This window comes from Alligator mississippiensis, chromosome 12, assembly GCF_030867095.1.
Source record: "Alligator mississippiensis isolate rAllMis1 chromosome 12, rAllMis1, whole genome shotgun sequence".
In the NCBI taxonomy this organism is placed as follows: Eukaryota; Metazoa; Chordata; order Crocodylia; family Alligatoridae; genus Alligator; species Alligator mississippiensis.
The window spans coordinates 20,515,720-20,538,293 of NC_081835.1; the positions used below are offsets into that span (position 1 = coordinate 20,515,720).

The 22,574-nt window shown below is 42.4% G+C and overlaps 2 protein-coding genes across 3 annotated transcripts in view; one reads left to right on the forward strand and one right to left on the reverse strand.

Moving 5' to 3' along the window:
* ABHD6 (abhydrolase domain containing 6, acylglycerol lipase) overlaps positions 1–5,601 on the reverse strand; it is a 76,994-nt gene extending 71,393 nt beyond the window's left edge. The window contains exon 1 of the mRNA XM_019495467.2: positions 4,743–5,601. The gene's annotated coding sequence lies outside the window, so the exon portion shown is untranslated. The remainder of the gene's footprint in view (positions 1–4,742) is intronic.
* Positions 1–22,131, forward strand: part of DNASE1L3 (deoxyribonuclease 1 like 3) — a 41,977-nt gene extending 19,846 nt beyond the window's left edge. The window contains exons 1-8 of one of the 2 annotated variants that reach the window (XM_006272202.4): positions 3,681–3,936; positions 8,008–8,096; positions 9,325–9,417; positions 10,125–10,237; positions 12,295–12,407; positions 16,423–16,580; positions 19,735–19,831; positions 20,864–22,131. In XM_006272202.4, coding sequence (XP_006272264.1) covers positions 3,805–3,936; positions 8,008–8,096; positions 9,325–9,417; positions 10,125–10,237; positions 12,295–12,407; positions 16,423–16,580; positions 19,735–19,831; positions 20,864–20,983 — 915 coding nt within the window. In that variant the 5' untranslated portion in view covers positions 3,681–3,804 and the 3' untranslated portion in view covers positions 20,984–22,131. Of the gene's footprint in view, positions 1–3,680; positions 3,937–8,007; positions 8,097–9,324; positions 9,418–10,124; positions 10,238–12,294; positions 12,408–16,422; positions 16,581–19,734; positions 19,832–20,863 lie in introns of those variants that run through there. The other variant, XM_059716047.1, reaches the window with a different exon arrangement.
* Positions 22,132–22,574: the final 443 nt, after the last annotated feature.

Here is a 22,574-nt window from a genome sequence, read left to right on the forward strand (position 1 = left end):
AAACTGTCCAGTCAGCCCTTGCTACCCTGGACAGTTTACAGAAGTCCTGACAGTATCACAACTAGGATCTCCAGTTAGAGGACAAGGGGCTACAGCAACCTGCAGCTCCACTCCCCCATCCCATGGCAAGGTTGGGGGCAGAGCCGACAGCCAATGAGCGCACTCCTGTCTACTCCACCTATCTGGTTCCAGAACCCCACCACCACTGGGAGACTGGAGACCTGCACACACCACCAGCACCAGAAGACCCTGTGATCTCTGCTGGAACCAGGAGACCAGGCCCAGAAAGATAACACAGAAACAAGAAGTGGGTGGACAGGAATCCCAGCTCCAGTAGGAGATGCAGGGCCTCCTGTCTCCCAGCTCTGGCTGTGCCCCAAGGGCCAGGGGGGGTGTAGCACTCTGAGAACTCAAAATCAGTAATCACGTGGCCCTGAGCTCTACACACCTGCACAGTTTGAAAACAATGTAAAATACACACAGATAAACTTCAGTAACAAAAAACTGAAATGGCTGGGCTTTTTTTTTTTTTTTTTTTTAAAGAAATAAGACTAATGATCAGAAAAAAAAGTTTCAGCCAATTGATGGTGTCTCTTGTTCTCTTAAAAATATGTGTTAATTCATTATCACTCTCCCAGGCAGTCTCAATGGGGAATCATTGCTGCATGTCTGTTGGCACAAATAATCACTGTACATTAATATATAGTGATAATTAACTTACAGCCAATGTTTCCACTTCCACCGTATATGGCAGTGAACATTTTGAGCTAAATTGAGTTTCCCAGCTAAACAGTCATCTCATTCCTCCCTTCAGATCTGTCACCTTTTGGATCTAGTCCGAATCATTCAAGGGACAAGTGCTGCATTTTGTGTTAGTTCCATTTGTACCTATTTAAAGCATTTTGAAGCTGCTACTTGGACTTTTTGGTTTTTAAGTATCATTCTTTCCCAGGACATTTTGTATTACCTTAGCTCTTGGTAATTGGTATGCGATAAGCCCCAGCTTGCCTCATTCCTCTGTTGTGACTTGTTATTTATATTTGCTTACTTGTTAATTTATTTAAAGGTTTTCTTTAGTTGCTTTTGATTGTTACCTTCTTTTTCCAGTTTCCTTGGTGCTTTTCTGTTTTGCCTTAAATGTCATTCTTTTGCCAAGATAGTTGCACATCCATCAGTGAAGTACTAAGCCATTTAGAGTCCTCACTCTGCAATTTGGCTACCTCCTGTTCCTCCTTCTGCTCTAAAAATTAAGCAGATGGCAGTCAGTCCCATGAAGAGCACTTTAGGTACCTGTCAGAATCTCCTACCCTCCCTGCAGCCCTTGCCCAGGATACATCCCTACTATGTCAGCCCCCCAGACAAGACAGCAGATTATCCTGCCTCCAAATTTTCCACTTGTTTTTAAATGAAGGACAAGAAGTGACTTGATGGCAGGCTGTAAGCACCTGCAGAGTGAGAAAACACTGGTTACAAAATGGCTCTTTAACCTAGCAGAGAAAGGTGTAATAAGAACCAATGGCTGAGAGAGAAAGCCAGATGAATTCAAATTCAAAATAAAACACACATTTGACAATGAGACTGATCAGCCATTGGAATAAGCCACCAAGAGAAGCAGTGGAAGCTCCAACTCTTGGGTGAGGCTTCACTGCACATGCAGCCCAGGACAGGTAGAATATCCTCATTACAGAGAAGTGAGGACTCATCATACTAGGCTATGCTATGAATTCATCAGCATTGCATTGGGGAAAATGTGCCCGTCCTTCCTGGGCGCCTGCACAGAAGTGCTATTTACCTGCTAGGTCAAGAAAACTAACAACTGGTGTCAAGCCATAGGTCCCACTGGGAGAGCTCCTAGCCTAGCTGTTGTTACTGCAACTCCCATATCATGAAAAGTATAAAAGGAAAGATATGGGGCATGAAACATGGATTACAGCACTTCATCAATGATATCTTGTGCTGAGAAGACACAAGTGAGGAGATCAGACAATCCACAAACACATATGGAGAAATAGAGATGCTGACAGATGCAAGTTGTACTACTAGTGGTACAAAACCAAAGTGGTGGGAATACAACAGGGTCCAGACCTGGGGTAAACAGAGCAGATTTCCATAACTGCTGCACAAGGAAGGCCACCTTCCTAAAACTGTGAAAGAAGTTTGTTTCATCTCTCCAGCACCTGGACACACAGATGAGAGAGTCCAGATCAGTCTACCAGCAGGTTGCTATTGTCATTGGCTAGTCAGTTGATGTGGATAAATTAATTGTGTGTGTTGTGGCATGAAAGACTGCCCAGTAATTCTGACAGTAACTTACCCAGGCTAATAAAAAATAACTGTGGGCTTCAAGTAAACGGGGCTCTCTAAACTATGCTGTGCCCGCTGCCGTTGTACAACCAGTAACTGATTCGCCTGGCAGTGAACATGAGTACGGCAGTCAAAAAGGAAGGACGCAACTCACTCATTATGCAAGACTTAGTTGACCTGAGAGGTTCATGACACCAGGAAATACGCTGACAGGGTGCGTGCAACCAGGGTAGACTTTTGATCTTGTGTCTTCTAATTAGAACAAGCTGCAACTTTATTCTTGCCCAATAATCAGGATATCAGTGGGGTAGCTTGCAGTGACAGCATGCCGTTCATATTTTCTTTGGCTAGCTGTTGTTGTGCAAGATGTATTTTTGTCAAAGCTAAAGGGGTCATGCTCATCCAAGGATAACCTGTGTCACTAAACCAGTTATTGTTTGGACCCAAAGGGCCCTCTCTTCCTAGTGTCCATTGTCCAGTGACTAAGAGCTTTGACTAAATCCTAGATATTTCAGTCTTCCATCTCATAGAACCGGCTGTGCTTGCTAAGTAAACTAAATTCTAAAGCAAAGAATGACATTCTTAACCCTGCTATGCGTTTCTTTCTCAATATGCTATTGTTGATTTTATTTTATGCTTTTAGGGGCAGGTGTTCTAGTTACACCAGTACCATAACGACGATCATCGGGAGCGAGGTGGAGAAATGAACATGTGCTGAGAGAATGGGATATGATTTTGTGAAGAATAATTTGGACTTGGGGGCTTTCATCCCCAAAGCAGATCTAATTGACGCTTCTAGCCACCACATTCAAAGCCCTGCATAAATTTACCCTACCCTATTTGTGCTCTCTTGAAATGCTTTACGTGTTGTCCCTTGGCTATGCCCTCTGCACTGCCCAGCCTTGCCGATGCTTTTGGCAGCTTTCCACACAAGCACCTCTGGGCTTTCTTCCACAACCTCCTTCACTGGGGATGACTCCTACCAACCCAACAGTGAGGGCCCTGTTCCGCCCACACCCATGTAGGTTCCTTTTACAAACCACTTCTCTTGAGCTGCCCACAGTGAATCCAGCCAACAGCCATAATCAGTTTGTGAGGTCCTGAGAGCAGGGATCAACTTCCCCTAGAGTTTGGAAAGCTTCCAGCATACTGGGACTGATATTTCAATTAAAGCAATACTAATATCAGTAACATTTTATGTAAGCCTAGGGACAGGATGCTGTGTTTCAAAGTGAAAGAGCAACCCCTCCAAATTGGGGAAGTTGGCTTCAAGCTTCTGGTGATCCCTTGAGGCAAAAGTTCAATTTCTCATCGTTCCCTGGCCCAGCACAAAGAAATAAATAAAAAAGGAGGAAGTCGGTAATTCTTGTAAAGTGGTTTGTGATCCCTGCAGTTAACTTAATTTAAATAGCAGCCTCAGCTCTGGAAACAGGATTCCACACGCACGCACAAACACACATAAGGAGACTGCACCCGCTCACTTTTGGCCAAGGTTTAAAGATGTTGGGCATCTTTTTTGTGTTGCTCTCCTTTTGCAATGCAACTCTGAGCATAAAAATCTGCTCCTTCAATGTGAGGACTTTTGGAGAAGCAAAAAGAGCCATACCTGAAGTCGTAGATGTCATTGTAAAGGTACGTTCACTGCTCCTGGATTTGGTAAACTTTAAACTCTTTGAGGACCTTTATCTAATTCATCTTGAGGCTTATTTTATTTCTGCATGGTTGAATTGCAAAATAATAGATGCCCAAGCATTACAAAACATTTTGTACAGCTAGTAGTAAAAATATATCTGTAGACCAAAAGCGTCTGGTTGGAAAGTTTTAGTTGCGAGCTAATCTAAATATAAAAATTCTAGATAGTTTCCTTTGGAAATTTAGAACTATGATGAAAGAGTCTGACTGTACAATGTGCAAGAAAAATAGTTTTGTTTTGGTTTTTTACTTAGAAAGCTTTCATTTAGTTTGATCATTAGTCTTATTTCTTTAATGGTAAATCTGAAGTGCCTCTGTCTCATTAAGAAAAATCATCATTGCATGATACTTCTGTTAGCTGGACAGTATAACCTACTTATTAAAACTTCTTCATAAATGATCAGTACAAGAACACCAATTTATAAGTCAAAGCCCTGATTTCTAACCTCTCTCAAAGGAAGTTGCATTACCACTTTTTCAATGCATTTCTTGAAAGAGACCATCTAACAATGTTTTTAGAAGGTTACAGAATAATCTGAAAGATAAATCCTGCAGCTGTCAATTTGATTAAAATTATGGATCTGTTACTTCAAAGATTCTAACATCTAAAGATGTTACAGTGGCTGAATTTGTAGCTGTAGTAGCATGAATGTACACATTTATTCTTATCAGCAACAATATAATTTAAAAGTATTTAATATATACATTAAAGCCTTCATGAACAGAATTGGGCAAACATTACTCACAATTTTTTGTAAGTGGATGCGTCTCTTGTTATCTTATCAGGATTAGCACCTCTGCAAGTAAAAGGTTCTTATTTGTAATGTTCTTTAATTGTGCACCGGACTCATCTGATGAAAGGTTACAACTATGAATGGTAGCTTTATACCCACTGCACAACTTGTTCATCCAAGAAAACCACATGGGACTGTTTTAGATGAGTACACATTTAGAGGATCAGGCCATTTATTAGTGTTCTTCTCTCTTCAAATAGTACCTGAAATGGAGACACTTTTTCTTGAAAACCAGTTTGAAGTCTGTGTTTCCACTTTGTCCTGTGCCCACTGCTTCCATTAAACCAGAAGTGATTTACACTGAACTTACTTTAGTTGTTGCTACTTTGAGTTCTCCTGAAATTGTATCATTTCCAGTTATCCTGGCATAACATTATACCTCATTTAGGTTTCCTACTGAGAGCAACACATCCCTTTCCATATGTAAAATATCTACTGAAAATATGAAGAAGAACTTGGTTTTTGATGGTCCTGCAACACACAGCAGCCCTAATGGTGCCTGAACTGGACAGCTAGGGATTTCCCTAGTGCATGGGAAACCCCGAATGGTATGGCATCCAGACTGTGCAGTCTTCATCCAGTTCTATAGCTGTAGAGGACAAGCTGGGAGCATCTGTGGGTGGGAAGGCTATCACTCTGATCATCTTATGTAGGGGTTACAAGATGAAGGCAGGGTAGATATGCACCTTTATGAACTAACTATGCAGTGAAAGGACAGCATAGAGTATAAGGTGGAGTGAGTGATGATTAGTGTATAGGAAAGTAGAAGGAAGAGGTACAGGGAGAAAGGGGTAGGTACAAGCTGATATTAGTTATAACTGCCTTGCAGCTCCTCTACCCGATGAGGCAGGGGGTGGGGGGGTGTCCTTATATTTAAGCCACTTTGAAAAAAGTAAAGAACCATTGAAATGAGCCTTTCCATACCTCTAAGCACACTGTTGCACCTGATTGTTTAGCAATGGCATGTGCTATATGGTCTGTAAGTATAGCTTTGGGTCTAGCATATTTACATTTAAAATATATAACTGCATAGTCGCATATGATTAGTCCCACACACATGATAATCACATGTGAGGGGGAAAAAAATTCTGGAAAAGTCCCTGGAAGAATCTCTCCATGTGCCCGACAAAGCTGTCCACCCAAAAAAATAGATATTATGTTTACATTAACTAGTGATTGCATCCAGTTTACTAGGCGCTTGTCCAAACCAAGAGGAGTCAGTGTCTGTTCCAAACAGCTTTTATTCCAAGGGTCTTCTTTTGCAGACACACATATGTTTAACTTTTTCCATGCCATCAGTCCCAACAGGCCAGTGATATTTCTTAGGAGCCCAATCCAGCTTTCTCTGAAGTCAGTGGAAAGACTCCTATTGACTGCAGCAGAAACTGGCTCTGATGCATTAAGGCTCCTATTTGTGACAACATTGGACACTGCTGCTCCCAAAATCTAGGTATCTACTCTGGATTCCTTTAAGAGTCAAATGAACGTTTATCTTGCTGGGATCCTGTGACCCTATATGACTTCCTGCCCCTGGGGCAGAGGGCTGGACTCGAAGATCTTCCGAGGTCCCTTCCAGCCCTAATGTCTATGAAATCTATTAAATCTATGTGGCTCCACAGGCAGAATTTAGGAAGACTTATGCATCCCAGATCCCATGACTTGGATAGAAATACCGAGTGCATCCCACAGGGATTCACACCAGCTAACAGGCTATGCAGGAAGAGGCCAGCCACCAGGAAACGTGGAAGAGGGATGTGTGTCCAGGACTGGGTGCTGCCGACAGGCTGCGGGTGTAACAAACACCCTCGTAGGCAGGGGCACATCAATTCCAAATTGAGAATAAGGGAAATGATGTGTTGTTTGCAAGTCACTATGACCATGAGTGCAGCTGAGACTTAGCTGTGAGCCCTTATGTTTGTATGATCTCTTTTGTTGTTGAAAGTTACTCGCTGAGAAGAAATGTCATGTATTTTGTCCTTGCTAATGGCAGTTATACATTTGTTTTTAAATTCCCTCAGTTTGAAATGACATGGGAGAGAGGGTTTAATACCCCAAATAAGCCAGTTGCCTATATAGGAAAACATCAAAACAGAAGAGCCCAGACAGGCACTCAGGCAGCACGATTCCCTGCCAACACCAGGGCAATAAAATACCTTATTTGTTCATACATTGCAATGAATAATGGATCACTTTTAGAAACTGCCAAAAATGTTAGCCAAAATTATGCTTTTATCAGGAGTCCTTGCTGGATATCTGACAGCAGCCTTCTATAGTTAGCTAAACCAAAGTTACCTCTAGAAGAAGCCAACCAATGACATCCTAAGAGAGTCAGAGCACAGAAGCCAACATGAGACAGCAACATTCGCTGGAAGAAAACAAGCCATATATTTATAGACAAGTCTACGGGAGGGGTGAGGGCAAAGGAACCAATGATATTCTGGTAAGCATTGCAGTGAGAGACGTGGATATGGCTGTTCTCAAAATGCAGGTAGGAAAATGGGCCAACAAGGTCCTTTACGCACATTATTAAATGCAAAAATGACTTTAGCTTACTGCACATGTGCCCCCATGGACCTCAGTCAGAATGGTGGATATTATGGGCATGTGCAGTAGTTAAGTGCCCCAGTACCTAGCTAGATACTTTCAAGTGTGGACATGAGAAGGCACAACTAAGCACAGATATGGTTGGGGCTTCAGAAGCACAAATTAGGAACTAGAATGCATAACCATCCTTTTGAATCCTAGCCCTAGTGAGCAAAGTTATTTGGTCAGGTGCTCCTGGGCCTAAAGGAGAGTGGACAAGCTAAAGCCACAAGATGATGAAGACAGACAAAAATAGCATTGGCTGATCTGCAGAAGCACCAGCTGGGGAAAACAAACAGTTCTCTCACCAGCGGCAGAGTTTGTTCACATCCTCAAGGATTTTCTGAATGGTTCATAAAAGTTTTCGAAGAAGAATGAGCTACATGGGGCAACCACCCAGCTTGGAAAGAAAGGACACTCCCTTTGCCTTCAGTAGCTAACACTACAGTCATGTTCTCTCTCCATCTACATCCCCACCCCAATCACCTGCAAGATAGTCTCACAAAGGGCATTTCCACCTTGTCATGACCATTGGTTTTCAGTGCTTGCTTTGCTCTGTCTCTTTAAATTTCCAGTCCTTCCATGCACCCTTAATGCAATCCTGCTATATGTCCTTTGCCCTTTCCTATTGCAGGTTATTTCTCGCTGTGACATCATGCTAGTGATGGAAATAAAGGACACCCAAAACAAAACATGCCCTTTTTTAATGGAGAAGCTTAACAGGTAAGGTGAACTACTCAAGTACACTGAAACACATAAGCAAGGCCATAAAGTCATGAGAACTGGCAGGAAAACAGAGACAAATAGGAATTGCCATACTGGGTCAGAACCGTGCTTCATATAGCGCAGTACCCTTGAAGGAAGTCGGTGCCAGCTCTTTCAAAGAAAGGTGTGAGAAGCCTACAGCAGGCAGTAATCTGGCCCCAAAGTATTTCCATCAAAACTAATCCCTAGAAACCAGAGATTGAAGCCTTAACGAGGTTTTATCTCACTTCCTAAATTTAGCCCATTAGCCTTAGCTATTATACCTCTGCATGTTCCCACTGTTTACATAAAAAATACAATCCTTCTTCAATTCATGCTGGTTTTGGCCTCAGTTCCATCCAATGGCAATGAGTTCCACAATCTAATTATACATGCTGCGAAAAAAATATTTCTATTTGTCAATTTTGAACTTTTCCACCTTAAATATCAAACTAGGTTCTTTGAGTAGATGTGATATCTTTTATTAGACCAACTGGGTAATAAAAGAGATCACACAGCTGCTCAAAGAACCTTGCCTGCCTATGAACTTAGACCAACATGGCCACAGCCAAAAACCCAGAAACTATGAGACGGGGAGATAAAAGGCTTCCAACTTACTTTCTCTACCACCTGCATTATTTTATAGATTTTTACTATGAGGTGTCTTTTTTACTCCTTTCCAAGGCAAAGGGTCCCGATCTTTTCAAACCCACTTCACAAGAAAGTGTTCCATGCCCCTAATTGTCTTACTGAAGACACCTAGCACAAATTCACATACCATCTTGGACATAAATGTCTGATTAAAGTGGGCTTTGAAAAAGTTAATTGATAAACTGACACAGAAAAAGGTAGTACTATTAATACAAAACGACTTTGCAAGATAAAGATAATATTGAAATTAAAATGATGCACCCATTACTTACTGTTCTGGAAAAAAATAATGTAAAACTGAATAGAAATGTGATATGGAAAAAGAACAAATAGCCTGGTACAAGCTCAAGGTCAAAAAGAGCAGAATGAAAGTTTTATAAGGAAAACATTGAGTGAATATACCACACAATACAATATACAATTGTCAGCCTCTTATCTCTGTAACCCACCACAAGAAGTCACTTTTTCTGACCCTTGTACATGTTCACTCATGTAAATTTAAATGGAAACCTAATTGTTATATACAGAGACATCCACTTAAACATTCTCTTTTTAGTCTCTCAAAAGGAACAGAAAAAGAATTCAAATATGTGATCAGTGAACGATTAGGAAGAAAAACCTATAAGGAACAATATGCTTTCATCTATAGGTAAGTGAATTCTCTACTGTTTCCTTTTGCAAACTGTACCTACACCATGGTGATTACAAACTAGTGTAGAATAGAGCCGTATATTGTCTTAGCAATGTCAGTACCGGAGAGTCTGGTATGCCAACTCTCACATGACTGCACTGGCTTCCCTTTCATGCCCAAATATCAATCAGGCTTACGATCTTGACACAGAAAGCCCTACCTGGACTGGATCCTGGCTGTTTAGAGACCAGGTAAACTCCTGGCCCCACTGAAGCCAATAGCAACTTTTTCACTGGCTTCAAACAGGGTTAGGATTTCATCTTCTGTTTCCCCACATGCACCAATATGGTGATAATCATTCATCCAAACCAACAGCTTCAGGAAAAAAAAACCCAAAACAGTAGATTCCTATTCTGCATTTATGGAATTAGTCCTTGCCTAGATTTGGGATTGACCTCAGTTTTTACAACTATTATTTTTACCAAGCCTCAATCTTTGGATGCAAAGCAAATGCTAACTACTTGATCTAGGAATCACAGCTGATGTTGAAGCATGCTCTTATTCAGACTACCTACCATACTGATATTTTGTAAGGTCTTCACAACTGTAATATAATGTAACTTCTACCACTACCAAGAAAATCACTGACTACAGAAACAAACCTGAGCGAGCTGTCAGTAGGAGCAATACGTAATATTCTGTTTATGGATCCTATTGTGTTGCAGACCAAAACTGGTATCAGTGAAGCAAACCTATCAGTATCCTGACCGTCAGCCTGGGGATGAAGACGCTTTTTCTAGAGAACCCTTTGTTGTCTGGTTCCAGGCTCCAAGAAGTGGTAAGATATCACCAAGAGCTAATTTTGATAAATAAAATGGGAAAACAGCGAGTAACACTGAGTTTCACTATAAGCAGGATGTCATGGGGTCAGTTAGCTTGCTGTAGAAACTGCAAGGAGGATGTTCACGGACATAGTAGCTTCATCGCAAACAGACCTCGACATTTAGAAGTCATTTTAATTGTAGGAGTGTCAAAAAGTTGCAAATTGGAAAGGAAGTTTCACCCCCTCTACTAGGCCATATGCATGGCACAGGACAGATGAAAGTGTCAGAAATCTTATTTCAAAAGACCTCTCTCATAGCAAACAGTTCATCTGCAAAACCTGGTCCCGTAACATACAGGGCACTCATTTCTCACCAAAAATCAACAGGTACTCGGGACTTCTCAGAATTGGCTCTAGTTCCCCTAATCAGAGACAGAAAAGTAAAAGGTTGCTCATCACTGATTTCTTCAGAAATACAATCTAGACCCGTGTCTCCAGGTTTGCACTGATGTTATGATACAAATGTGCTTTGACTGCTGCTGATACAGCAATACAAGCTAGTATAGTTACTGATTTTCTGTAGGGCTCTCAGCTTCTCATGTGACCAGCACCACAAACCATGCTGACATCATATATCATCTAGAGAAAAGTGATAGCAATGGGAGAGCGTGTGCAATAGTGCTGTTAATAAATAGGTCCTTGGAAGAAGCCATTTCACCTCCGCATTGGATATTTTTCAGCTAAAAGAAAAGCAGGGTTTTTTTTTTTCCTAGGAGGTGAAACCTTCAAACATGCAACATGTGGTATATTACTGATCACAGTCATGTCAAAAGGAAGTCTAACAGGTGGACTCTTAAAGTTCGATTGCATGAAGTCAGGGGTAAGCAACCTGTTAGAAGTGGCAGCCCAAATAACACAGCTCAGTCAAAAGTCAGGCCATCACTCATGATGCAGCCACCACTGTTTCTTCCACCCACTAATTTACTGCTGAAGCATTTGTCCAACCCTGTTGTCATTTTTTCCAGTCCCACTGCTGGTGTCCTGAGCCAGATGCTGTTGTTTGGTGGGTCAGATGTAGTTCGCAGGCTGTAGGTGGCCGACCCCAGCATTACGTACCGAGCATTCTGGCCCTGACCCAGCAGAATGCATGACCAGAATGCAGGTCCTCAACCTTTTAGCCCCGTGGGCCAGAGGAGTGGCCCAGAGCCTGGCCACGAGCTGGATCAGGCCATCTATGGGCCAAGTCAAGCCCTGGAGGTCCAGCATCACCCCTTGTGTGCTAGTACTGGGTCCCAGGGGTTTGGTGCTATCCCTCACGTACCAGGATTGCAGACCAGAGGGCCAGCGCCACCCGCTTCCACACCAGGATCCCAGAGAGTAGTGCTGCCTCCTCCCAACCCCCCGCAGCAAAATTGAGTTCTGGGGCCCAGTGCCACTGCCACCCAGCCCTGGGATTGGGTGCCGGATCCAGCGTGCAGAGCCCAAGGCTCCCCATGGATTTGGCAGCAAGGGAGCAGTGCCACTGTGGCTAGACGACATGGTGCTGCAGGCCAGATCCGGGCGTTGACTGCCCCTGTACTAGTGCAGGAGCTAAGCTCTTTGTATGCAAGTAGCTGCAATGGGATGAATTCATGCTTTAAAACTGTTAGAACAGGTCTAAAACACTCAGCATGACATAGGATTAAGCCTTAGTAGAACATCTGCTAGACTTACTGTTAACACGATCCCTACACCTACACATTTATAAGATTTCACAATATAAAAAAAACATTTGTTTCAAAGTTTTAAAGGTTAGATTTGCTTCCCCAAGAGACAAGGTTCTATGCATGGTCGCAAGAAAAGCTGCTTAATGGGAGTATCATTAGGACTTACTTTAACTATACTCATAAAAAGTTGTTTGAATAAAGCGTTTTTGTTTTGTTTTGTTTTTTTAAATACAAGCCCCCTTTTTCTAAAAGAAGAGCACGTGCTTATTTTTCCATTTCATCCAGTTTTTTTCTGACGTGTTTGATTAAATGTCTTCTAACTTTTATGAAGTGATTTTTTTCCTATTATTTTGTTTTGCCTCCAAGCGGTCACAGACTTTGTGATAATCCCTCAGCACACGACCCCCGAAACAGCTGTGCGAGAAATTGATGAACTCTACGATGTCTATTTAGCTGTGAAACAGAAGTGGAAATCTAAGGTTAGTCATCTTGAAGTTCAAATATACACTCCTAAATGGTTTATACTAAACATAGGCTTGAGGCAGAGAGAAGGGTGAAGCCCAAATTGCCCACTCACTCCCTATCTGCATATGGGAAATAAGAAACTGTAGTATGTATGTTTTTCAAAGGTGGATTGTGCCAGACTCCCCTGATTTCTCTCCACAAAGACAAACACCTCTCTATGAGTACTCACCAGAGAGGAAGAACAGCTATTTAATTACAATAACAAAAGGGGCATAAATTGGCTGTTAATAAACTTAGGCTGGTTTCTAGCTCTCAGAAGAGTGAAGCTGTAGAGCAGTCTTGGAGTAGCGGTGCAGAAACTCCACTGCTTTCAAGGGGGCGCTGGATAAGTTTATGAAAAGGACCATCTAACATGGTTTCCTGGAGAGAGCAGGAGCCCATGATCTTATGTAAGGTTGTGCATCTGCACAAAGACACACAGCACCTGAACTGACAGACACTGAAATGGCAATTCCCTGATGTGGGGAAAGCAATACATTTGCATGAAGGTTTACAAGAGACATCACAGTTCCCTTCTGTTTGTTTGAAGTATCTGTGTTTAGAGAGACAAGGTTCCTTGGATGAATCTGATATCTTTTATTAGACCAACTTAAATAGTTGGAAAACAATTATTAAGCAAGCTTTCAGGTTCAAAAACCCTTCGTCAAGCTGAGGAAGTTTCAGCAGTTGGTGTGTGCTCTTCCTGGATGGAATGAAAAGTAAAGATGCCAGAGGCTGGCCTGGTCTGCATGCAAGACAGGCAGTCAGTGAAGATGTAGACTGAGGAGTCAGTGGGTGAGAGAGGCTGGGTGACAGGGAGAGAAGGGGGATGAATAGTGGAGAAGTACCTGGGAATTCAGATGTCATGCAGGTTATAATGTGTCATAAATCCAATGTCTGTATTTAGTCCATAATTTTTAGTATCCAGGAGGTTGATGAAGTGGAGTTCATAGGCTCATCTCTGGGAAGTGTTGTATAAGTTTCCTTTGAGGATCAGGACTGAGAGATTGGAGAGAGAGTGGTTTTCTTGTGAGAAATGTGCCCCCACAGGTATTGCTGTCTTCGATAGATGTCCAGTGTGCATTCATTCTGGTGTGCAGTTGTTGTTTGGTCTCTCCTACATGTTTTACATGCTCCCTAAAATCCACAAACAAGGGAACCCTGGCAGACCTATCATATCCAACCATGGGACCCTAACTGAGGAAATATCAGGTTTCATTGAATCAATCCTAAAACCGCTCGTCACCCAAAGAGCAAGTTTTGTCCAAGACACTACAGACTTTCTACAGAAACTTAAAAACATAGACCACCTTCCCAGCAACACCCTCCTAGCCACCCTGGAGGTTACCAGCTTGTATACCAACATCCCACTCCAGGATGGCATTCAAGCCTGCCTTACATATCTACAAGAACAAGATTACAACTCAGAATGCAGACCCAAATATTACTGACCTTATACGATTTCACTTTTAATAATCAACACTTCCTCCAGATGATGGGAACAGCTATGGGCACCAAAATGGCCCCACAGTATGCCAACCTTTTTATGAGCCACCTGGAAGAAGACTTCCTCAAGAACTGCACCATCAAACCCTTGCTATACTTAAGATGTATTGATGACATCTTCATCATTTGGACTGAAAACCTACAATCTCTGATTGGGTTCTACCAGAAATTCAACAGTCACCATCCCTTCATCCGACTTTCTTTAGAATAGTCCAGCACTAACATCTCCTTTTTAGACACAATGATCAGTATCCAGAAAGATAAAATACAGACCACATTATACAAGAAACCCACAGACCAACATACATATCTGCACAGAACCAGCAATCACCCGAAACACACCAAAAAAACTGTGATCTACAGCCAAGCCCTCAGATACCACCGAATTTGCACTGAAGAGAAACCTGGGATTGCCACCTCACCAATCTTAAAAAAGGCTTTCACCCAACAAGGACACTCCTCCAGAGAGACAGATCGCATGTTTGAAAGAGCCACCCAGATACTACGTGAAGAACTGCTGCAGTACAGAAGAAAACCGCCACAAATCGCACACCGCTGGTTATAACATATCACCCTTCCTTTGAACCCATACAGAAAATCCTCAAACAACTGCAACCCATACTAGAAAGAGACCCTATTCTTAAAGAGATCTTCCCAGAGCCACCCATCCTAGCCTTCAAACAAGCACCGAACCTCACTAACCTCATCACCAGAAGCAAACTTCCTCAAGCCCAGAACACACCAAATGGATCCAGACCGTGCCATGACAAGAAATGCAAAACCTGCCAACACATCTCCACCACCCCCACTATTACTACACCCCACAACAGAGCCATCAGCATCCCTGGATCTTACAGCTGCACCTCCAGAAATGTGATATACCTCATCCAATGCACCAAATGCCCTGATGGAAAATACGCAGGAGAGACCAAACAACAACTGCACACCAGAATGAACGCACACCGGAAAGCTATCAGAGACAGGAATACCCAATTACCTGTGAGGGCACATTCTCACAAGAAAACCACTCTCTCTCCAATCTCTCAGTCCTGATCCTCAAAGGAAACTTACACAACACTTCCCAAAGACGAGCCTATGAACTCCACTTCATCAACCTCCTGGATGCTAAAAATCATGGACTAAATATAGACATTGGATTTATGACACATTGTAACCTGCCCGAGATCTGACTTCCCAGGTACCTCTCCACTATTCATCCCCCTTCTCTACCCATCACCCAGCCTCTCTCTCCCATTGACTCCTCAGTCTACATCTTCACTGACTGCCTGTCTTGCATGCAGACCAGCCCAGCCTCTGGCATCTTTACTTTTCATTCCATCCAGGAGAAGCACACACCAACTGCTGACATTTTCTTAGCCTGAGGAAGAGTTTTTGAACCTGAAAGCTTGCTTAATAATTGTTTTCCAACTATTTAAGTTGGTCTAATAAAAGATATCAGATTCACCCAAAGAACCTTGTCTGACTATGTCCTTAGACCAACATGGCTACAAGCTACACCCCTGTGTTTAGAGAGGAAATTTAAGTGGCATCATAGGAACTTTGATCATCTTGTGGACATGGTATGAGAACTGCCTTCTTAAACTTTGTTTGGGGCAATTACAAACTATACAGTTTGGCTCCAGCAAGTAGTTTAAAGAACTTTTCCCAAGCTTGGTGTTCTGGTTTCATTTCAGTTCTCCCCTTACCACAGTGCTTACATGCAAAGAAACAGAACTTCCTCAAAGGAAAGCCCCAGCATAAAAAACAAAACACAAAACTCAAATAATATTTTAAAGCAATCCTTTCATATCCTCTACCATGAAATACAGAAGCTTAACTGGATTTTTTTTCTCTTTTTAAACTAAACGTCCACATTTGCATATGTACTCATCCATCCTCTATCCACATGCTTCCCAAATAACATGAAAAAACTATTATTTAAAGAACACTGTCAAGTAATCTGATATGACATGAAGCCAAACCAAACCAACAAATGTTAACCTTGGCTCCCTAGAGTTACTGAATTGGAGTTTTGGATCTAGCATCTGAATGTCCCAGAGGCACCAGTTCTGGGGGAGATTTGGGTCTAAAAATGTCAAGGTAAGTTTAGAACTGGATCCTGGTCAGATGAATGAGCCGAGATAAAAATGTGGCTTGGAGCCATCTCATGTCTGACCAGCCTTCAGACAGTTACGATTTGCTGAAGTTCTCTGTATTCTAGTAGCCCAATCATGTTCCTTTTTAAACCAATGTAAAGGCTACTACTAGGCCAAAATATACCACTTCTGAATACCATGGATATCACTGAAGTTACATCTTGAAAGACTATGACCTGATACATTCCCTGTGATAAGCATCAGGACCTTTGTATTAATCTTATTTCTGTACTCAGAAACCTCTGTTTTTATTGAGATTTTTAAATAGTATCTTTAAGGATTTATTGCTGATGATGTCATTAGCTTCTCTTACCATCCTGCTTTCCAGAACTTTATCTTCATGGGGGACTTCAATGCTGGCTGTGGCTATGTTGCAAAAAAACACTGGAAGGACATCAGGCTGAAAACTCAATCTGAATTTGTGTGGTTAATTGGCGACAACAATGACACAACAGTTAAAGGGAGCACAAGATGCCCATATGACAGGTAATAATAGTTCACTTGAGACGTGTTCCCTGCTCAAAAAACCCCTAAAGGGATTATACAGAATGCTGGCAATGCCTTTCAAATACTGCGTGTTATGGCTTCAAAGGTTACGCGGAGCTCAGTTGGAGTGGGCGATAAGAATCCTTTTAATCATAAGTACAAAGAAATGTGCAGGTCTCATTGGTGAGCAGTTTCCCAGAGAACCAGCATTAGAAGCACCCGTACACTGAGATGAACAACAGGCAATTATATAGCAGTTTTCATCTTCAAAGAGCTTTAACAAACATTAACTAAGTGAAAGGCACCCCTGCAAAGACAACCTGATCAATAATGAGTGGTTTTCAGGGTCTACAATTACAATAAGCTCCTTATTTTGGCTACTGCTCTTATCTTTTCAAATGACAAATGCAAAAATCAGGTTTTGCTTTAAGGCTAAGATTCCTAGTGCTCCAGATGACAAGCCATGCTCCTATGATAAACATAATGGTTTATGGACAATAAACATCCTGCTCATTAGCAAATACAGCCTTAAAAACTCTTAACTCTTTTGATTTCCTTTATCAAGGGGGGGACTTTAGGGGATTCAGATACCTGAGGTCCTGTGATATATGCATTGAAACTACTGCTTTGGATTGCTACATTATTATAGCTTGTTTAAATACAAATCTTTCAATACTGGGCTCCAAGGTTTTGGCCCTCAGAGCATTTAGGTACCCAATGAAATCATCAGAAATTTGCTGTCTAAATCTGTCTGAGGATCCAAGACCAAAGAACTAATTAGGGACCCTATGATTGCTTCCCTTTTAAGTGCTGGGCTTTTGCTGTGATTTAAATCCAAAATCACAGTAGCTGATGCAACCACAAATGACACTATGAGCAGAGTATTTCCAGCTAGATTGGGGAACTTGGAATTGCCCAGTTATTCTTTTGACAGTAGCCTCCATCCAGAGCTGAGCTGGAGCAACTCCACTGTGCCCTGAGAGCCAGGCAACGGGTCTGGGGTTGCTGCATGTAGTAGCTGTCTACCTGGTATCACCCAGCTAATAGTAAATAGACTGACACAGCTTGGGGCTAAAACATGAACAACACGTGCAGGCTGTGCCCATGGGTGTTACAAACCAAGCATCCCAGAGACAACCAGCAACCTTCCTAAAATTTCTCTGTGCTCTTTTCTCACCTTACATAAAAAGAAACAGCAAATGGCCCATCCCAAATAAGCAACACCTCAGCATGCTATACAAGGCTCCTGATTCACAGAGCATTTTGTCATATGCCAGTGGCCCTTCTCCCACCTCCACCCCCTGGGGCACAAAAAAGGAAAACTCATTTGGTTACATGATGTTCCTCCTCTAGCATGGCACATAGGGAATTGGGCCAATGTCAGTTGAGTGAGGCTCTTGGCAGGATCATCCCACTTGGAGGATAATATTCAGATGCACAGATTTGCTGTACGTGGATGCGCAGCTCTGAGGAGAGGGAGACAACTGACTCGGGAGCCCCTCTGTAAGCAGACTGTATCACATTTGCTGCATTGTTTATTTTTTCTTCTGTCCCATTAAAGAGAAATGTGCGGGGACCCTGTCAAATGGGAGATTGAGGACTGAGTGTTTAGGTGCACAAAGCTCCCCCCCTCCTCTACACACACAGAGCAATGAGAAAAGAATGCGTTTTCTCACCTCAGACACCAAATGGGACAACAGTTTGGAGTAGGCTATTCTCCCTGCTGATTCCTTAATACTGCTCTCTAGCCTCAGTACTCGCATTCGTCTTGCAGAGGAGGCAATTTGTCTATCCTCCATATGTCAGCATCCACGGTGTCTTCCCATCACTCTGGATTAGGTTCTGACAAATCCCTGAACCTTGTTTCCAAGAGATCAGCAACAAGCAGAGAGAGCCAGTGAAGCTCTGCAAAGGCTCAAAATCCAATTTGGCTCTAAATAAAGCCCTGTGTTTGCAAGCAACCTGTGGCACTAGAACGCAGCACTCCTGTCTGTTTGCTCAGACAGCTCGAGCTGGGTCATCACCTTTGCCAATACAGTCAGAGCTACATTTCCTGGTTCATTCACAGCAGCAGGAATCCCACAGCCAACAGAACCGTGAAAGAAACTTTCTCTTGACCATGCAACCCTCATGACAACTGCAGTGAATGGTGGTGCAATGACATATCCATTATAGGACCAGCCTTGTTATAGAACAACCCAAACTCCCAGTGACTTGGGCATTGTCCATACTGGGGATTTGTGCGGCTGGCCACCAGATATGGTGTAGCTCCACACTACACACATGTTAAGACCCTCGTATAAGTCAGACAGAGATCTTTGCCCGTCTTCTTTGGGGCAGCATTGGTGTCACTGCACCAGTGCCTGGCCACCAGTGTCTGGAGCAGGGGAAAAACTATAGTGAAGGCCTTCAATATTTGTGGGTGTTCAATAAATAGATCATATCTTACATGTTTATCAGTCATTCAAATGCAGCTTCTGTTAACAGACTGAGCTCTCCTGGGAGAAAGGGGACACTGGTTTTAGAGTCTAATAAATGGCATAGTTTTGAGCAGTCAGGAACCTGGCTAAGGCTTTAATTTGAGGAAGAGCAGCAGATTCTGCAAAGGACATGAGCCCCAGTCCTCCCATAGGAATGGGGAATCAGAGCCTTTGTATGTAAAGTTTGGGTTCGTTCTTCCTTTGCCTTCTGATTTGTGAGTCTTTATGGCATACTTAGGACACATTTCTAGGCTTTCCTCCACAACCCGAGGGCTAAGAATGATACTTTAACGAAAGCTGCAATTCCCCGATGATTGATCACTATGTCTCGGGTGCTGGAGTTTTTGTAAGAACACCACAGCTGGTGAGGCTCACAGCAATATCCTGAGGAATGGCAACTCTGCCCAGTGCTTAGTGTGGGGAGGAGATCCACTTAGCTCCGTTTCCCGCATGAATGCAACATTACCAAATAATACACATCTAGGGATTCCCTGAAGATCTATGCAGGACACTGGGACTGAGAACGTGCAGCAGAGAAGTTGTTAACGGTGAGAGTGTTGTTTCCGTTTACTCCATCGCCCTGGTTACATGTTGCTAAGCAGACACCCAAAGATAGATATCTAGGAAGGTGTGGTTGGCATGGACACATCTAAATGGTTCTCTGCTTTCTTTAGAATCGTGATCACTGGAAAGCAGCTCATCAACGCTGTTGTCCCAAGCTCTGCACATATCTTTGATTTCCAGAATGCTTTTAATCTGACTGAAGAACAGGTATGTGATCCTTCCAGGTTTTGCATTAACAGACCACCTCTGCAGCACTGAATAACGAACTGGTCTGGTCAAAGACCATTTCTGATGGCTGGATGGTATGCATTGAATACATTGGTTCCTTCTCCATGCACACAATGCCAAAATGTTTTCATGTGCAGCTGGTTCACTGAGAGGACCATCAGCTTCAGCAGGTGTGTGACTGTTTTGTCTCTTAGAAGTAGTAAACACTGGAGAAAGGGAGAGAGGAATTTTCAAAATGGTGAGGTCAAATGATCACACTCCCGCCAGACTTTCAGCCTAGAGTCACTCAGCACAAGTCCATTCATAGCATCAGATGAAGTGGGCTGTTGCACATGAAAACTAGCATATCTCTGAACAAGCGAGTCTCTAAGGTGCCACCCTGCCCTGCCTTCTGCCAGGGGTGGTTCCAGAGGTGGGGTGGCACAGTTTCACCTGCTTTGGCTGCACTGCACACGTGAGCTGTCAGCATGAGATTTGGCCAGGGCTCCTGCTTTTATGCAGCTCTGGAGTGCAGAGGGGAGGGGGAAGAAAGGGAAGGGTGAACAATAGTAGTGTTCAATCCCTGAGCTCCAGAGGCATGGAAAAACAAGGGCTCCGGCCAGACCCTGCCCTGATCAGCTGGAGCCTGCGCTGACAGGGCAGTGAACATGCACAGCACAGCCAACAGGGAGCGCGGCTGCACCCCCTTTGCCACATTCCTGGATCCGCTACTGCCTTCTGCCCCACTTCAGACTAAACAAACTACTTCTCTCAGCATGAGAGGAACAATAGCATTCATATTGCTCTTGCTGTACAATACTTTATGTATAAAATTGATTTCACCTTCTTCCTGAACACTCATAAGACTTATACATTGACTTCACCCACCATTGAAATGTAACCACCTCTAGAGCCAAGTCTGGAAAGTGCACAGTCATATCACATAACTACATAGGGCAAGAGTGGTATCCAACAATGCAGCTGTATTGTATACTACATACTATGACTACTTTTTTTCTTTCAACTTCCCAGGCTCTCGCAGTGAGTGACCACTTTCCAATAGAGTTTGAGCTGAAAATGAGCAGAAGTTCCCCAAGATCTTTTGCGCCCAAGAAAAGAGCAGCAAGGAAGAAACACCACTTTTCATCATAAGTGCATTGGATCTTCTTAATATTAGAATCTTCTTAATATTTCTCGTGAAAAAGCAACAAAAATCTAACATGCACAACAGAGCTAACTTTTTTTTAACTCTGCTTAAATGTTTTCTTCCCAAATACAGTATTTACTGAACAACTTCTATATCATTTGTTTAAACACGAAAGCTAGGAAGTTGAATGAAATCTTTGGGTTTTTATAACTATTTTAAGCTAAGTAAAAATAAATGAACTAAAATCAGCAGTGCTAGATTCCAGTCAAGCTGAATGCAACCTTAGTGAGGTATTGTAAAATTAAATGCTTGCATATGACTCTATATGTAAACTTGTTGACTGAGAAGTCTATGCTTAAATATTCCAGATCCGTGTTTCTCAAACTGTGGTACATGCATCCCTGGAGGCAAATGTCTAGAGGTATGCAAGAGGAAAGGATGAGAAAGCATAACAAAGAAAAGGGGAAATATAAATGGGGAAAAAGAAGAAAAAAGAAAAATTAAGAACAGCTTTAAATCTCTCTTGGGTTGTTGAAGAGGCTACATTGTGGTTGTAGGGGCATACAAGGTTACTTTTTTATTATCCATAGTATGGTTTCAGAGGGGTGCACAACAGAATGACAAACTGAAAGGGGGACATGACGCCAAACGTGTTTGAGAACCTCTGTTCTGGAGCTTTGATTTCTGGAAGCCATTTAAGTAACAAGAAATTTAAGTGTCAAATTCTACTTAGTGCTTGGAGGGCAGCATTCTCTTGTTCTGCACTTGCGGACAGCTGCTCAGCTGGTGTGAATTTTCATAGCTGTACTGACTTCAGTGGAGCAAGAACAATTTACCCCATCTGAGGTTCTGCCCTGCAGCTCTGACTCAGCCATCACTCAACATATGAAGTAAAAATGAATCGGTCTCCAAACACGTTGGGCTTACCAACAAACAACTTCAAGGTAAACAGATTATTCCAACTTTTCTCTGAGTCTAATCTGCATATAAAATTAACTTTTCCAAACAGGAGATTTTACCACAACTTCAACTCTCCCATGAAACATGAACTTTTACAATCTTCTCTCTGCTGCCTGATGCGAAAGCTTGCAATTAAAGAATTTTTTTTGCAAAAATCTTGGTGGTCTAATAAAAGAGATCACCTCTATCACAAGTCCTGCTTGCTTCATTTTATTATCTTTTAGCTGAACTTTTTTTTTTAGACGAAGAACTTCTCTTTGTGAATGCTTTCCCATTTATTCCATGCATCCATTCCTATTTCTTGGATACATATAACTCTGATTAGTGACAGTGAAAGTTATTTATAAATTAAAGCTATCCTAGATATCTAAGCTTTTAAGCAAGATACCTAGTCCCCTGAAAGACTGACTTATTCTGGACAAGTTCCAGAGATCAGGATAATTAGTGCTGACATTAGTAAAAACAACATGAATGATATTTTGGAGACCTCGGAAGGAGCAGGGTTAAAATCTGTCCGTGACAGTACAGTGATAGCTGTCACATTTCTGCTTAATTAAGACTTATCAAAGGCTCTCCACACTTGTGGTGTTCTGCATAGAAGCGGAAGTCATTTTCTCCCACAGAATTACAGAAATG